General features: G+C 39.2%; 1 protein-coding gene across 1 annotated transcript; it reads left to right on the top strand.

Moving 5' to 3' along the window:
- LOC8079744 (aldehyde dehydrogenase family 3 member H1) lies at positions 13044 to 17622 on the top strand. The gene is made up of 10 exons (XM_002449079.2): positions 13044 to 13592; positions 14487 to 14555; positions 14673 to 14769; positions 15329 to 15535; positions 15792 to 15907; positions 15993 to 16097; positions 16200 to 16372; positions 16464 to 16554; positions 16851 to 17000; positions 17110 to 17622. Exons 1-10 carry the CDS (start codon positions 13410 to 13412, stop codon positions 17353 to 17355), a joined length of 1437 nt encoding a protein of 478 aa, XP_002449124.2. The 5' UTR covers positions 13044 to 13409; the 3' UTR covers positions 17356 to 17622.

Here is an 18984-nt window from a genome sequence, read left to right on the forward strand (position 1 = left end):
AAACTTATTTGTAGATATAATGTTGGGAATACTTATTATAGATCTAGCTATACTTAAAATGTTTGGCCTCCATAGAACCATGATACATACTATAGTTGCATTTTTTTGAGATGGAATGAGTAAGGCTGTCTCAGTGAGGAATTCTATGACATTGTTTTCAAGACTGCTATTTCATATAGAACGAAATGAAACACAACACTCTCAACGAAAAAGTTTTATTCTATGGTTATAGACATTTAATTTCATGGCTAATAAAGAGCTGGCGATCGCATGAGGAGAGTTTTTTTCCATGAAACTTATTTCTTCTCTCTTTTAAAAATGTTATCATGCCACTAAAACTGCATTTGCAGTTGTCTAATAAACATAGATAAAACTTACATGAAACTTTTGACGAGACTGGCCTTAGTAGGAGTAGCATCCTTTACGTGTCGGGACCCTTGGGCTTCATTAAAGGCCTACTTGGTTGGTTTCAAATTCTTCCCCAATCAAAATCAAGGCAAACCAAAACTAAGTCCTCAATTGATTCATTGCAAAAGAATTGGCACACTAATATTTATGGATAAAGCTCTGACAAGTCTCTAAAAACTTCTTAAATTGCATGAGAGAAAATTGCTTTCTATTATTGTTATAGCACTCAACCAAATGCACATCTATACTTTTTTCCCCCAATTTGACAAGCCTTAATTTTAGCAAACCTAAGTTTTGCTTTGCCCTGATTCTGATTAGGCAAGAATTGAAAGCCAAGAAAGCCTTATTAAATTGTTTGCGTTGCCAATATTGTACGGTGGAGGAGTACAACTACTAGAAAGCTAAGGGGCACAACCAGTACGGTTTGTCTGTGTGAGCGAGCTCTGGGCCGTGCGTGATGAGATGAGATGGGTCGCGGCGCAGCCCATCACTAGTCGTTTGGGTTGGGTCCATGCATCAGCTTCCCGCGGTCCCCACCCCAAGTCCCCGTGCGCGACATGTCCGGGGCACATCGCACCCTAGCCAGTAGCCACTGACAGATCGAACTCTACCCGCGCACCACAGAAACTGGTTCCACTCAACTGCATATGGTCTAGAGACCAGACAGAAAGAGCCGGCCACTAATAAGCATCGTCTGTGAGAAGTGATTTTTTTGGGTCAAAACAGACAGAGAAATGCTTATTTCTGATTGTGCGTGCGGGGACGTTGTGACGCGCACGCACAAGAAGAAGAAAAAAATGCAGGCCATCTCAATCGTTGTCGCAGCTGCCGGAGAAGAAGATTGTGCCGACCTCGCGCCTCTTCTCTCCCTTTCTTCTTCGCTAACTCTGATGGACTTAGAAGGGGCTCGAGGGAGGCGGGTTGGCTAGGCGATGGGGGACAACAGAAGGGCGGCGTTAGGGTTCCAACGGCGTAGGAGGCGGCCGAGCTAGAGCAGGTTGAGGACGCACATGGCCATGGCGACAGTGAGAGGGGGAGGGGAAGGAGGTCGGCTCAGGCAATAGGGGCTCGCCGAAGCTTCGTAATATATTGTGCACCGATAGCGGGGTGGTAAGTAGCGGTGGCATGGTCGAGGGCGAGGCGAGGAGGTGTACGGCGTGGGGAGGAAGCCGAGGGTCGTGAGGAGGAAGATGAGCGCCGAGGAAGAAGAGAAAGACACATGTAGACCGTCACAATGTTTGTAATATATTGTGCATTATTTCTTTTTCCGGTGGCAATCTCTAGAATCAAAATTTTGGCAAGGTGATACGAGGCTAGAGCAGGCAGTAGAACTATCACAAAATGTAAATGGTGGCTTGTTACCAATGGATTTGTATAGCTACCCGAAAGAAGACTTATTTTGGTTTGAAAACTAAGGATTTGAGTGGGGGCATGTGCCCCGCTCCTTGTGTACTGGGTCCGACCCTGGGCTAGCTAGGGTTGCTCTTCAATCCCGACACAATTAGCCTTTCCAAGCCTTCTAGAGTCTAGACACACATCTACCATCCCCTCTATTTCGTTCCTCTCAGCTCTTGAATTCCTTGCCAAGAAGTTTGTGACAACCAAAGTGCAATTAGGGTACTCATGCATGTTTTCAGACTAAATTATAATTACTGATATTTGTAGTTTTCAATCTTTCATCAAATCTTATTTTAAGGCACTCCCTCCATTCAGAATTGTAAGTCCTTCTGGCTCTTTGAACAAAGCAAGTACATAAGTATCCCTATGTTCTATATTTGAAAGAAATGTTTTTTTGACAGTCTACTTGAAAGAAATGTTGCTTGTACTATTGCAACAAAAGATGTCAATCCTACAGTCCTCACCGGCCCAAGACCCGCTGGTGGCGCTATGCATAGGAGCCATGTTTTCGTCTCGGTTCTCGAAATAGGAATGAAAACAAAAACTTAGGATATTATTTTATAATATGGAAACGAGAACATTCGTGTTTTCACAATAGGAGCGAAGGACCAGCATGGCGAGGTATGGCTCATGCCATACCTTGTGTCTACCACATATACCTTTTACTACTTGCGTTTTCTTTTAATTTCTATGTTGCTACTCGTAGAAAAAGTCTTTAGATTATCAAAATAAAGTAGGCCTAGTCAATAGTGTACACAACATAAAGCGTCTCTCTAGTATCTCTAACTACGGCCGTTGGCAAATGGAGTCGTGGCATGCTTTAATCCGTCACACCTCAAGTTTAATCCGTTCTCTGCTACTATTTCATAATATAGACGTTCGTGGAACGTGAAACATGAGAATAGAAATGTGGGTCATGTTCTTGTTCCTAGTCTGCTAAGGAGCTATGCCATTACTGTCTTATATTATTATGGAAAAAAATTGTGGAGCGTGACAAGAACCGTGTATCTCGTATTATCATATGGTGCTTCGTGGCCGTCTCCGTTTCACAGATGGCACGCAGCTGGAATTCAAATTGTGCGCGGATATTTGTGGCACTTGCAGTTGCCACACAAAATTGCTTGTAGTAGTACCTATGTTCAGGCTTCATTCATGGCAGGGTCATTAAGTTCTGATGTGTTGCCGTTGCATTGCATGTGCGTGTCGTCAAGAGCAGAATTTTGACTCCAATAAATACAGCAATCCATGCAATGTTCTTGCAAATAGAGGATGATGATGGCTGCGATTTTTCGTCAACAGACGTGTTGGGTAAGGATATACTCTGAACCATGAACCAGAGGTGTTTGCCAAGCCCAATGTCCAATGCATGCTGGCCCAGAGTGTCTAGAGTTGAGAGCGAGACGACGGCCGACGCGACGGGTCACGGGTGCAGTGCGCCCATTCCACAATCGTTCATTCAGGCGCACCTAATTGTTTCCTGAAAACGAAATGCACGAACCTGATAGAACTCGATCTTTTGTTGGTATAAAAGACTTTGAATAAGACGAATAGTTAAATAAAAAAAATTAAAAGTAAAAAAATGATACTTTTAATGAAACAGAGATAGTAGTCTGCAGGGTAACTGTGGCTAAAAGATCTAGAACTTAATTACTTCTTTTGGACAGTTTATTAATTTATTAAGCGGAGGTGTGGGGACGAGCACTTGTGCGACGCTCGTCCTCTCCTGTGGTAGGGTAGGAATAGAGCAGTAGACACAATCCTTGTTTAGGTCTTTTGCGAAAGCTTTTTTTTTAATGTAGCACTTTTGTTTATATGTGACAATTATTATCTAATTATGGAGTAACTATGCTCAAAAAATTCGTCTCACAATTAAAAAAAATGTGTAACTAGTTATTTTTATCTATATTTAATACTCTATTCATATAACATAAAATTTAATATAACGAAGAATCTTGAAAAAAAACAAGGCCTCATCATTCGTGCAGTTCAATTATTGTTGGGACCATCAACCACACGTACGTACAAGTACTGCGTTACTCGTTCCTACAGTTAATCAAACCAGCTTCAATAATAATACTCTTTTAGGATTTAGATGTCGTTTAGGATAGTGACACGGTCTTCAAAACACAACTTTGACTTTTTATTTTTATAAAAATATTTAAAAAATAATGATATATGTATATTTTTATAAAAATATTTTTCAAAATAAATCTATTTATATAATTTTCATATTTGCAAGCTCAACAATTTAAAAGTTATTGATAATTTATATTTCTAATATTTGACCCTAATCTTATCTAAAACGATATCTAAATCGTAAATCCTATACGAAGGAAGTAGTATGGTACTACTAGCAGAGTTGTTTGAGTGCCAGGATCGTTGAGCTTCATTAAGGTCTGATTTAGTTTTTAAAAATTTTCAAGATTTTTTGTCACATCGAATCTTTATACGTATGCATTAAGCATTAAATATAGACGAAAATAAATTGCATACAGGATGAATTTTTAGAACCTAGATAGTTTATAATTGGACAATAATTATCAAATACAAAAAAAAAATACTAAAATAGTCAAAGTTAAAATTTTTCACGAACTAAACCCTAACATTGTTTGCGTCGCCAAGATTGTACGGTGGAGCCGTGGAGGGGTACAATTACTAGCAAGGGGCGCAGCCAGACGGTACCTTTTAGGGCCTTATTTAGTTTCAATTTTTTTTAAAAAAATGGATAATGTAATATTTTCATTTGTATTTAAAAATGATTTAATATTTCAATCTTTTTTATTTAGTTGTCAAATATTTTCATTTGTAAAAAAGGTTCAAAAATTTGTCTCACAAATTATAGTTTAACTATACAATTAATTATTTTTTTATCTATATTTAGTGTTCTATGTATGTACTTAAGATCCGATGTGATGATAAATCGTGACGACTCAAACTTGTTTGCTTGGACTTATCAGTCAAATCTACCAGTCATTTTGTACTGTTTTTTTATAATAAATCAGCTAATAATACTTTTCCAGGGAACGACAGCTCTAGAGAAATTGGTTGCACTGCATGGGGTCCACAGGCCAGACAGAAAGCCGGCCACTCAACAAACTCGAGAAATGATTTTCTTTTTCAGGACGGAGGTAGTGATATATGTGGTGTGCGATTACCCATTACAATCTACGTAGTTGTGTTCACTGCAGCTTGCAGCAGCATGCCACATCCTAAAATTTTCAACTTACATTGTGAATAGAAAACATTAAATTTAATAAATGATTTAATATTTCAATCTTTTTTATTTAGTTGTTAACAACTTTGATAAATAAAAATGGTTTTATGAAAAAATTATAATTATTTTTGTTAGTGGTATTCCATTAATGTTGGTTGCATAATTTAGTTGAGTGAAAAATGAGTTTGTAAAATTCATCTAAACCTCGATAGGTTTTCTTCTCCTTTCCAAAAATTAAACTTCGATCCCTTGTTCTTTTAGATCTTAGCCTTTGAACATCGCACTACTGCACGATAAAACCCACAAAGTAATGCACAACGAAGCCATTTCGCGCTCCTTCACCATCTCTTTGAACGAAATGGAGAACCCGTGAACACAAGATCCGTACAAAAGACCAAAAGACAGTCATCGTAATCACATGGCAAAAGGACAAACAAGTCTGGTAGTGCTGGCAGACCATTTGCCTCTCTGCGATGTGTTGCTGCTGGTCAACATTTTGCAACCAGCGAAAACTAGATTCGTAACAAGGGAGCAGATGGGAGAGGTGGGATGTTTCAAGGGTAGGTCATCCCCCAACACCTCTACAACTACCCGAAAAGCTTTTAAAACCAAGATTTTGAGTGGGGGCATGTGCCCCCCGCTCCTTATGTACAAGGTCTTCACTCCCGACACTATGTGAAATGACCACTGTTTCTTTTTCATGTGGCAATCGCTAGAATCAAAATTCTGAAGTTGTAAGCATTTGATTTTGTCGAGTAATTGTCTTATCGAGGAATGTATTGCAATGTGATCGAATCAAAAGAATTATTTAACAATAAGTAATAATTGGGTTCTGGTGGCATGGCTTATTACGTTTTGTGACTTGCCGCCTCCTAAGATCATCGCTAGGCTCAAATATGAGATCTTAGGGTTTAATACGTGGTCCAGAAGAACAATGCTCACTTTCCAGATCTCGATGGATTATTCTAGCCTCTGAGTCTTCGTGGACATATTGCAGGCCTCTTGCAACACCAGCTATTATGGTCAACACATTTTTGGACCAAGTTGATCTATGCTTTTATTTGTGGATCTGTTATCAGTACAAGCATATAGTACTTACATACTGTATTAATCTAAAAATATGAAACTACTAGGCCATGAATATTTAGTTAGTTGATAAATTTAAGAGTGACAAACTAGTAGTAAGAATATATACCAAAAATTAGTTTGTTGAGAGGCTGCTGTTGGGTATGAGCGCTCATAAATAATTAGCCTTTCTAGGCTTTCAAGACATACCTTCCTCACTATTAATGGCAAAGCTTGTTGAAAAATATAGGAGGGGCAAGCTATGTAAATCTTACTTTATTTAACAAATTTGCTCCATAAACTCCGGCGATTCTATAGAAAGTACACAGGTTGAGGAGGGGCCAATGCCCCCTGTCCTAGGTTACGCTCCGCCCCTGCTCACTACATTTCTGTGCATGTTTAGCAACATGAATTGTTTCACTACTAGGCTCCTGAACTCCTTGTCGAGAAGTCTACGACAATCTCCTTATTGCAATTTCTTGATTGTCGAGGAGAATTGCCTATATAAAATGGACACATATATTTATTTTTATTTTATTTATATATATATCGTCAAAACTTAAATTATTTGGGAAGCCAAATTTAATCAGTTTTTAGCACCAATCTAGCTAGAACATAGGCATAAAGCACCTCCTTTGGCGTAGTGTTGGGTCCACCCATGCAGGTTGCTATTTATTTTTATATTTATGTGTTTTTCTGAAAAAAATTCAGTTCATTTCGATATTTTCAGCTTTCGATATATCTCACAAAACTACTACCAGTACAAACAGCTGCTGGGTTTACAGGTACTGAAAATGCCAATACGAATATAAGCAGCTATGTAACTCTCTTTACAGTTCAGTTACTACCTTTTTTTTCGTTTCTTTCTAGAAGATCTGTTCTGTTTAGCGATCATATCGGCTCACTCTTTCAGCTGCAATTGTACTGCTGCGGTTGGAGGAGAAAGAGGTACGGTCTACTGTAGCGAATACTCGAACTATTTGAAACAGTCCAACCGCTGCAGCGAGGAGTCCAGGGTGAGTGATGAGCTGTGAGCAGCTAGCTGAGGGAGGACGAGCGTAACAGACGCGCGGGTCTGTTTGTACTCGTTGGTAGTCCCCGTGAATGATTCTGTTTATTATTAGGCCGGCGCCACGTGACGTGTGTGCGCTGCTGTGATCCGATCGGGGTGTCCGTCTAGGGCCTTGTTTAGTTCCTAAAAAAATTTTACAAAATTTTTCAGATTCCCTGTCACATCGAATCTTGAGACACATGCATAAAGTATTAAATATAGATAAAAATAAAAACTAACTACACAGTTTGGTCGAAATTGACGAGACGAATCTTTTGAGCCTAGTTAGTCTATGATTGGACAATATTTGTCAAATACAAACGAAAAAGCTACAGTGTGGATTTTGTAAAATATTTTGGAACTAAACAAGGATGAAAACGGATTCGAACCGATATTACTGATATCATATTTGTTTTTATACTTTTAATCAGATTCGAATTCAAATACGGATAATAATAATCGTGTCGGATAAGATATAATTAGATATTAATATCATAAATATATGATTTAAGCATTCGGTTACAGTATCGGATGTTGAATATTCAAACTCAGATATGAACAGATATAAACTCTTCTAAACGAATTTGATATCGAATACTGTCGAAAAATATAATAATATACGTACCGTTTTCATGCCTGTCGGTTCGGGTCGGGTCGGGTCAGCCTCGGCCGAAGCCGTCGCCGTTGACTCTCCCAAGTAGTCAGTCAGTCCAGATTGGCTGGAGGCTGGAGCACGCAGCACCCCATCCGTGACCGTGATTCCGTGAGCACGTCGGGCCGAACTGTCGCCATGAAAGGCGGCAGAGGATCCCTTTCCGGAAAGCCGACGCGAGATTCCGTCCACACACACCACACCACACCGGTGCCGGACCACCGCAACCCGCGCGGCGGTCGGCGGGCCTGCCGTGCCGGACGATGGATCACGTGGGTGGGCTTCCGGGCGGCCGTTGCGGGAGAGTGGTGGGGGCCAGGCCAGGCCAGGTCCATGCTCCGCAGGTCAGACCAGGGTTACAAAATTTTTCATATTTTCTTTACTTCACATATCTGAAACATTAAATATAGATTAGAAAAAACTAATTACATACTAGTTTGTTGCAATTTGCAAGACGGATCTTTTGAGCCTAGTTAGCTTATGATTGGACAATATTGTCAAATACGAGCCTTGATTAGTTCCAAAACATTTTGCAAATTGGACACTATAACACTTCCATTTGTACTTAACAAATATTATTCAATCATAGACTAACTAAGCTCAATAGATTTATCTCGCAAATTATAGGTAAAATAAATTTTGCAATTAGTTATATTCTTTTATCTATATTTCATACTTCAAACATATACCACAAGATTTGATGTAACGAAGAATCTAAAAAATTTTATAAGGCCTTGTTTAGTTCTCAAAAAATTTTGCAAAATTTTTCAGATTCTCCGTCACATAAAATCTTTAGACGCATGCATGGAGTATTAAATATAGACGAAAATAAAAACTAATTGCACAGTTTGGTCGGAATTGACGAGATGAATCTTTTGAGCTTAGTTAGTTTATGATTAGACAATTTTGTCAAATATAAATAAAAATATTACAGTGTCGATTTTCTAATATTTTTTAAACTAAACAAGACGTAGATTTTTTTGAACTAAACAAGGCCTAAACAAGGCCGCGCACGCCACAAGCCACACGGGTGGGGCGTCACAAGTAGCTGGAAGGTAGGCCTTGTTCAGTTAAAGGAAAATTTTTTAGTTTTAGATATTATAACATTTTCGTTTATTTTTGATAATTATTATTTAATCATAGATTAACTGAACTTTAAAGTTTAGTCTCATAAATTATAGATAAACTATATGTAAACAAGGCCAGGGTACGGTGTGTCGCGTGCGTCCCTCGCCGGAGCGGTGGGTCCGTCACCGTCGGTCGCGTCGGAAATCCTGTTTCTGGCCGGGTGGGTGGGTCTGTGCCAGTATACCAGTGCCTGTCCTTTTTCTAGGCCCGTGAATCTGGGCCTTGTTTAGTTTTTTTTATAAATTTTGCAAAAAAAGTAGATTTTAAACACATCAAATCTTGCGGTATATGTATATAGTATTAAATATAGATTAAAAATAATTAATTTGTATAATTTACCTATAATTGACGAGATGAATCTTTTGAGCCTAGTTAATTTATGATTGGACAATATTTATCAAATATAAATAAAAGTATTATAGATAGTCCATGTTTTTTTTTACAAATTTTGCAAAATTTTTCAGAATTTCATTGCAATTTATGAGACGAACCTTTTGAGCCTAGTTAATTCATGATTGAACAATTTATCAAATATCGAATAAAAGTATTATAGATAGTCCATGTTTTTTTATAAATTTTGTAAAATTTTTTAGGTTTCAATTGCATCGAATCTTTTATGCATAGAGTATTAAATATAGATTAAAAGAATAACTAATTACACAGTTTACCTATAATTTACGATATGAAACTTTTGAGTCTAGTTAGTCTATAATTGGACAATATTTATCAAATACAACAAAAATACTACATTACCTATTTTACAAAAAAAATTGCAACTAAACATGGCCCAAGCCGCAAGTTCCATTTTCAAGGACACTCAACACCTAAAATTCCAAAAATTTATAAGATTCTCCATCACTTCGAATTTTACAAGTATTAAATATAGATTATCTTTTAAGCTTAGTTAGTTTATGATTGAACATTATTTGTCAAATACCAACGAAAGTACTATTAAATTTTTTAAAAAATTTGCATCTAAACAAGTCCTGACTTAGCCTGCCGACCGCCGCGGTCCAGACAGAACGGCCATTCCAGCACATTACTCTACACACATGCCCCCCCTCCCCCCCGTGTGTGTGTGTGTCTCGTCCTGGCCTTGCCTTGGGGCACGTCGTCACGGGGGCTCTCCGTGCGCCACATCGTTGACGACGGAGCCAGACGGGCATGCAATGCATATGGATGCATGACAGTGCCACCCCAATTAGAGCTTACCAATGGACGTACTCTTCCGTATGAGATATAGAAGTTGTTTTTAACAAAGTTTAGGTCAAATAGTATTAAAAATATAAATCATCAATAACTTTTAAATTATTAAATTTATACATGTAAAAATTATATGAATAGATTTGTCTTGAAAAATATTTATATAAAAATATACTTATATCATTTTTTTCTTAATATTTTTTTATAAAAATAAGAAATCAAAGTTGTGTTTTATAGACCGTGTTACTGCCCTAAACAACTTCTAAATCTGATATAGAGACAGTGATACGTATGTAATCTCGCATCGTGCCATTACTGGCAGCAACGGTCTCAAGGGCATCATATTCACTTTAAGTTTATCTATTGAATCTGTCAACTATTTTAGTAGTATTTTTCTCTCATAATAAACTTATAACCATGCCTTATAAGGACAGTCTCAATACATAGTTTCATGACATAATTACCAAGACTATAAACTAGGTAACCGAGCCATATGAGTTTCATGATTAAACTCCTCTCTCATTTGATGAAACTCTTTCATTTAATGACTCTGCTAAAGTAGCAATTTTGTTTATATGACACCCTATTCAATATGCATGATACTCTCATGAAACATGCATTAAGACTAACCTAAGGAAGTGAATAGGAAGCCCGGGTCCATAGACAGGCAGCCAGCGCTGGTCCTAGAGGTCGATCGATGGTTGGGTCGCAGAGAAGATTTGGTTGGTTTTACCTCGTTCATTTGATAGCCAAATTTACTAGCTATTTAGTAGTATTTTTTTTCTTATAATAAATTAATTAACGATATTTTCTGTCATAGCTAAATGAACGAGGCTAGAGTACCAGTTGTCGTTCAATTCCAGCAAGCGTACAGTATATATAAAAATCAGATACTACTCGTATCTCTGTTTTTTTAGAAAAAAAGATACTACTACTCGTATCTCGCGCATGGTGTTTTCGAAGGGACCACATGCTGCTGATGATGAGCGGTCCACCCACACGAAACCCGTCCTGTCGCTGCCGGACCGTTGGATTGGATTTGGATGGGGGCCTCCGCCCCAGGAAACAGAGAGCCTGTCGCGATTACGCCGGCCCCATAACTGTGACTTGTTTAATCCACAACATCCTCTCAGGCCGATGGTGAAAATTTATGTTCCTGCCACGTAGTATATTCATTTGTATATAATAATAATTATCTAATTATGTACTAACTAAATTTAAAAAAATTATCTCACAATTTATAGATAAACTATATAATTAATTATTTTTAACTTATATTTAATGTTCCATATATATATATATATCACAAGATTCGACTTAATAAGGAATTTTAAAAATTTTTAAAAAACTTTTAGGAACTATACAAGGCCTCACACTCCCTCTCCATCAAACCTATTTTGTTCATTATTAGTAATACTAAGGCCTTGTTTAGTTCACCCAAAAACCAAAGAGTTTTTAAGATTCTCCGTCACATCGAATCTTGTGGCACATGCATGAAGCATTAAATATAGACAAAACAAAGACTAATTACACAGTTTAGCTGTAAATCACGAGATGAATCTTTTGATCCTAGTTAGTCCATGATTGGATAATATTTGTCAAATAAAAACGAAAATGCTACAGTACCAAAATCCGAAATCTTTTCGGAACTAAACAAGGCCTAACTTATTATTATTATTATTATTATTATTATTATTATTATTATTATTATTATTATTATTATTATTATTATTATTATTATTATTATTATTATTATTATTATTATTATTATTATTATTATTATTATTATTATTATTATTATTATTATTATTATTATTATTATTATTATTATTATAGTACTACTACTAGTCTACTATCGTGCATTACATTACAGACAAGATGTAAACTAGTAAGGCCCTGTTTAGTTCCCTGCATAAAATTTTTTCATCCATCTCATCGAATCTTTGGACACATGCATGGAACATTAAATGTATATAAAAAAATAAACTAATTACACAGTTTGGTTGAAAATCGCGAGACGAATCTTTTAAGCCTAGTTACTCTATGATTAGCCTTAGGTGCTACAGTAACCCACATGTGCTAATAACAGATTAATTATACTTAATAGATTTGTCTTTTAGTTTTCTGGCGAGCTATGTAATTTGTTTTTTTATTAGTATCTAAAAACCTCTCCCAACATTCTTCCGACATATTCGATGTGACACCCAAAAAATTTTTATCTCCAATCTAAATAGGCCCTAACCTGAAACGCCAACGAAAACGATATAAGGAGAGAGAGAGAGGTGACAGGTGACGAAACCCATGGCCACGTCATCCCCTCCCCATGTCTCCTTCGTTCCATTACCTTGCGACGAGAGGCATTCGTCCGTCCCCTTCACTGCTACTCTACAAGTACTCCCTCTATAACTATATAACTATATAAAAAAATCATTTAGGACAGTAATATAATCTCTACAATCTAACTTTATTTTTTTGTTTTTATAAAAATATTTATAAAAAGCAGTATATATATATATATATTAACAAAGTATGTTTTAAGATAATTCTATTCATATGGTTTTTATATTTTTAAACTGAACAAGTTATTCATAATTTATATTCTCAATATTTGATCTAACTCTTGTTTAAAATATGCAAAAAGTACATACTACTACTACTATAGTATACATACATATATACATAATTACTTCATATAAGAGTAGAGCAGACCACCACTGATGAAGATGGAGATGGAGAACGAAAATATCAACCGCAATCTCCCAAAGTCCAAACAGATCCCATCGCCCACCACCGCACATCACGACATGCCCCCTTCCCTACCACAGCGAGTGGAGGAGACTGAAAAAAGATTAGATTTTTTTATTATAATTAATTAATTTATTAACCTCTCCTCTTCTCATCTCGTCTCTTCTCCCTCCCCCTCCAGCTCCCGCTCCTGCAAAGTCCAACTTCAACAAGGCAAGGGATTGCTGGCGCCCCCGCAAGCGAGCGAGAGAAAAAAAAAACTTCTTTTTTGTTTTCAAACCAAACGAACAGTCCAATCCAATCCCTCGGGCAATCCATCCATCCATCCAGTGAGCGGAGCGCGCGTGTATATATACATACACACGGCCGGCCGGCCGCCGCCGCAGGCCCGCAGCAGGCGTCGCTCCTACCGCCACCGGCCGGACTCCCCCCCCCCCCCCCCCCACCTTGTCCCCATCCGCTTGCCTCCTCCTCCTTCTTCTTCTTCTTCTTCTACTAGTTGCTCTGCTCCGCTGTTACCGAGGCCCGGAGGGAGGAAAGAGAGGATGGCGGAGGAGACGGTGCGGGAGCTGCGCGCGAGCTTCGCGGCGGGGCGGACGCGGTCGCCCGAGTGGCGCGCGGAGCAGCTCAGGGGACTCATCCGGATGATCGACGAGAAGGAGGCCGAGATCAGCGCCGCGCTCCATGAAGACCTCGCCAAGCCGCACATGGAGTCCTATCTCCACGAGGTAAAATTTATTCACATACTACTGCCTCGCATCGCATCGCATCGCTAACCCCAATCCATGATTCCTTCCTCCTGTTCCCCCGGGCGGCGGCGCTGCTGATTGATTCTTCTTGTTCGTCGTGGGGACAGGGTTAGGGGATACTCTGCTTCGTGCTTTCCGATTCCTCTGGGTTTAATGTTTGTTGGTGTTGGTGTTGGTGTTGGACTTGCACGCGCGCTCTCTCTCTATCTCTCTCTCGCGCGGCCATTCATTCCAATTCGTAATCCAATCCAATCCAAACCGCTGATGCTGTGACGAGGCCATGGATTCGGATGGGAACCCGAGCTCTTCTCGGATAGACATGGAGGACTCCGTCCGGTCCATCTGACGTGCGCCCGCCGTGCCCCTGCTTCTTCTTCTGACAGGAGGCAGGGCTAGTGTTGTGAACTGCGAATTCATCATCTCGACTCTCTATTTTTCTTTTGGGGATTCCTTGTCGCCGTGTTTTGGGAAAGCTGGGTGCTTTTTTTTTTCAGTCAATTTCTTATGATAACTGCTGTGGGGATTCTGCAAATGCTTTTGCGTTGCGTGTAAAAATTGGTTCTTGCTGGCGTTGCTTCCACGGTCTCGTCTCCCGCGTCTCACTCAGCCTCTCAGCCTGGTCTTTCGGCTCCGCAGAATTTACCATACCTTGCTTGCTACTAGTAGTTAAAAAAAAAAGCGGTGGAGCTGAGACGTGCTTGTCAACAGTCGTTTCTGACAATGATTTCACGCTGAAATTGTCTCCGAATTAGTTAACTGATAGATTGTTTACTTCTCAGTAGTCGCATCAAGTTTAATTTCATCCTTTCCTAGTACTCCGTACTGTACTAACTGAGAACCGCATGTTGCTTCACCTGTGTGTTTGTGCCTCAGATCTCACTGACAAAGTCGTCGTGCAAGTTTGCGATCAACGGGCTCAAGAACTGGATGAAGCCCGAAAAGGTATTTATTTACCTCTGCAACTCCAGCTTCCAGACATATAACTATCCTCCTGCTGCCACTGTTTGTCTGTTTCGCTGCTGGTCTGGTGCTAAACTTTTGGAATTCATTCGTGCTCAGGTACCTGCGTCCATAACTACATTCCCGTCCTCCGCTCAAATCGTGCCGGAGCCCCTCGGTGTCGTGCTCATCATCTCAGCTTGGAACTACCCTTTCAGTAAGTTGATTGATTCTAAGCTGCAAAAGATTTTTTTTCCCCCCTAAACAATTTGCCCGTCTGAGTCATCTCTGATTTTTAATTCAAATAGAAATAGACGGGGTGTCCTGTCCTGCTAGTTCGTTAAAAAGGACATTTGCAAAATGTTTTGTGCTAAGATAGTTATTAAACAGTTCGTTGTTGCGTGATGGAGTTGGATGGAGCCTAGAAGAGCCTGCCATGAATTTCTTATGCTTGCGTGCCCCATGCTTGAGGGTGTGCTGTATTATGTGATATTTTCGTATCTTTCAGTTTCCACAAAGCAAAGCTGTACGCAACCGCACTAGTTTCTTTCAGGCACGTCACTAGTCATAATTGGCTTCTAGTCAACATCTGAACATTCATTCACAGCTCCTTTTCAACACAAAGGCCACTAGAAGAACCGATGCTTTGACCTTTTATAATTCATATATGCATTTTGTGAAGAAAATATCTTTGGCCTGATAGCCTTTTCCTTGATATAATTCAAAACAAGGAAAAACAAGAAATAGTACTAATTATTTGTACTTGTCCATTGTAGTACTCTCTATTGACCCGGTCATTGGAGCAATCGCCGCTGGAAATGCCGTTGTTCTGAAGCCATCAGAAATAGCGCCAGCTACCTCGTCAGTGTTAGCAAATCTGCTACCCAAGTATGTTGATAACTCCTGCATTAAAGTTGTGGAGGGAGGCGTTCCAGAAACAACCGCACTGTTGGAACAGAGATGGGATAAGATCTTCTACACAGGTCAAGTTCTTAATACAATACCTAGGAATTTCATGGCTCAGTGATTCTTTTAGTTTCTTAGATAATTGACTGAATAAAGATCATCTCAAGCTCTGAATGCTATGACAGGTGCACTGTTAATTGGTACAATATATAGTACAGGCATTAGCCATCACACAGTTATTACGAAAATAGAGATTCTTCTAATATAATCCAAAAGTCCTTGATACTGAACTGTACGTTGTTCTTGGGATTCTGACTTGATGAACTTTTCCAGGTAGTGGAACTGTAGCACGCATAGTGATGGCAGCAGCCGCAAAGCATTTAACCCCGGTGGCTTTGGAGCTTGGTGGGAAATCCCCTGTTGTTGTGGATTCGAATGTTGATCTTCATGTAAATGCATCTCTATGTGAAATATCATGTTCTCAAATAAAATTACCATTTTTTAGTTATTACAGAACTGACAGTTTCCTTGTAGGTTGCCGTTAAGAGGATTGTTGTTGGCAAATGGGGATGCAACAATGGCCAAGCGTGCATTGCTCCAGATTACATCATAACGACGAAATCATTCGCACCAGAGCTGGTATAGATAACCCTCAGCATTATAGACAAAGAATCTCTTGCACCAAGCTTGAAACTAAACCCCCAATGTCTGATCCATGAAGTAAATGTAAATCTTTGCCAGGTGGCCTCTTTGAAAAGAGTCTTGGTAAGGTTCTATGGGGAGGATCCTCTGCAATCAGCAGACTTGTCTCGTATTGTGAATTCGAAGCAATTCAAGAGATTGCAAGATTTGATAGAGGAAAAAAGAGTTGCTGACAAGATTGTGTTCGGCGGCGAGGCTGATGAGGAGCAATTGTAAGGATTGTTGCTCACACTTTTGCAGGTACAGATATACAGTAGTGAAAGTTCTTTGATTTATGTTAACAATTTTTTTCTTGGATCACAGAAAAATTGCTCCTACAGTATTGTTAGATGTTCCCCAAGATTCAGCAATTATGACAGGGGAAATATTTGGGCCCTTGCTTCCGATTGTGACGGTCAGTAATATTTCTCTGCCTTCACGGAACAACTGTAATTCTGCAGTACTCTCTGCTTGGGCACCTGTGTTACTCTGACTGAAAATGCTGCTATCACCACTAGGACTCAGAAATCTACTTCTGAAGGGCTTATATAACTAAAAACCACATACACATAAACACAATAGGAATGTGGTTGAAGTTAAGCACTTACTATTATGGGAGTACAAGTGTACAACAGTGTCTCCTTCATTCTACAAATAAATTTCTAACTCATTACAATTAGGGTCTGATTTCTTTCAGAATTGTGTTTCCAGGTCGAAAAGATTGAGGAAAGCTTCAACCTGATCAACGCCAAGCCAAAGCCACTCGCTGCCTACCTTTTCACCAAGAACAAGAAGCTGCAAGAGGAGTTTGTAGCCAACGTCCCTGCAGGAGGGATGCTTGTGAACGATACCGCGCTACATGTAAGTTCTGCTTCCCCCGGAAACTCTCTGAAATGAAAAATTAAATGAACTGGAAAAGTAGAACATACATAGTGTCCTAAATCCTAATCCTGCAATACGGCGTGCCCAGCTCGCCAACCCATACTTGCCCTTTGGCGGCGTGGGCGACAGCGGGATGGGGTGCTACCACGGCAAGTTCGGCTTCGACTGCTTCAGCCACAAGAAGGCGGTGCTGATCCGCGGCTTTGGTGGCGAGGCGAACGCCAGGTACCCGCCCTACACGACGGAGAAGCAGAAGATCCTGAGAGGACTCATCAACGGCAGCTTCATCGCCCTCATCCTTGCTCTCCTCGGCTTCCCCAGGGAGAAGCGTTAGATCTATGATCTATGATCCGTCCTCTTGTCGGATCCGGTACAGCATTTTGTTCGTGTTCGTCGTCAGGTGCACAGTATACACCATCATATGCTGTCAAATAGATGCAACAACTGCGTGCCGTGTGCTTTGTGTTACACGGTTGTATAATGCATATATGTTGTCACATTGACATGTACGTAAGGGAGTTTGCATAAATAAGTGTTATGTGTCTGTCAATTATTCAGTGTGCAGAATGGATATTGGATAGGATGCGTGGCTGTGGTATCTCTCTCTGAATCTCTGTCCTCTGATGGCTCATACGTGTATGTACTGCTGTTAACTGGTCGATGAAGCCGTGGTGATCGGAGCACAAAACCAAATGCAAGGGCACATGTGATCAGGCAGTCAGCCAGGCTTCTTGGTGGATCGAAAGAGTAAAGATAACTCACTAGGCTGTAGGTTCATTTTTTTTTCGAGAACATGCAAAGGCACGTGTTTCATTAAGCAGAGACTAGGCTGTAGGTTCATATCTGATAGATTATTTTTTTTCTTGGCAGGAGGCAACAGCCTTGGGCTTGTATAGATGAGCTATTGCTAATTACTAGTTGAGCTGAAAATTAGCTCAAATTAGGTAAGACTAGTTTGCCACGCATGCGTGGACAGTAGAAGAAAGCGCGTGCGCTATGTTAGGAAAGCAGGAAAACTTGGTGAACATTAGTAGTAATTAACAGTGGATGAACAGTTACCCAGCGGTGAACAGCGTCTAAACAGTTGCAGAGGTCCTCACTGGCCTTCAGTTTATTCCCGGCTGAGGAAGTATATGATATAGCTAGTTGAGTAACAACTAGTTGAAGGTCTAGCTAAAAAATTAAGGATAAATTCTGTGTAACCTCCTCAACTATATAGGGTAGACTACTTCACTCCTCGAACTATAAAATTAAATTTTCTATCATCTGAAATTTTTAAAATCGGTCAAATAACTTCCTCAAGCGGTTTTAGATGGTGGTTTTGCTACAACGACAGTGGTTTTGTTTTTTTAAAAAAATATTTTCGCTGAATTTTTAAAAATCATAATAAATCATGGAAAAATTATAAGATGAAAAAAACTCCACACAAGTAGATCTACACAATGAACATATAATATGATATGCATTAATACAAAGTTTTGTTGTATATTTAGATTTATGCTTTTCTGTAATTAATTGGAATAATTCATAGATCTAAAACTACAACAAAAAATTATACTAAAGCATATCATATTATATGTTCACCGTGTAGAGGGATTTCTATGTAAACAGAGTATCCTATTTCCATAGGCTCGAATGACCCCTTCTCATAATAAGAATGTGCACGATCTGGTCCGGTATGGAATGTGGAATGAACTTATAATCTGATGATCGAGTCGATTCCATGATTATAAGTTCATAACCCTAGCACCCATTCCCATTTTGGGCGGAACAGATCTACTAATTCTTTTATTCCAGTTAGTAAGAGGGATCTTGATCTAAGAAATAGACCTAGCAGCTAAAAGAGGGTATTCATGTGGAGTCCAATAAAATTAGATTTTCTATTTTATAATTTTTTTATGATTTACTATGATTTTTTAAAAATTTAGTAAAAATAAATAAAAAAGAAAAACACAAAATCACT

The sequence above is a fragment of the Sorghum bicolor genome, chromosome 5 (genome assembly GCF_000003195.3).
Source record: "Sorghum bicolor cultivar BTx623 chromosome 5, Sorghum_bicolor_NCBIv3, whole genome shotgun sequence".
Taxonomy (NCBI): domain Eukaryota; kingdom Viridiplantae; phylum Streptophyta; class Magnoliopsida; order Poales; family Poaceae; genus Sorghum; species Sorghum bicolor.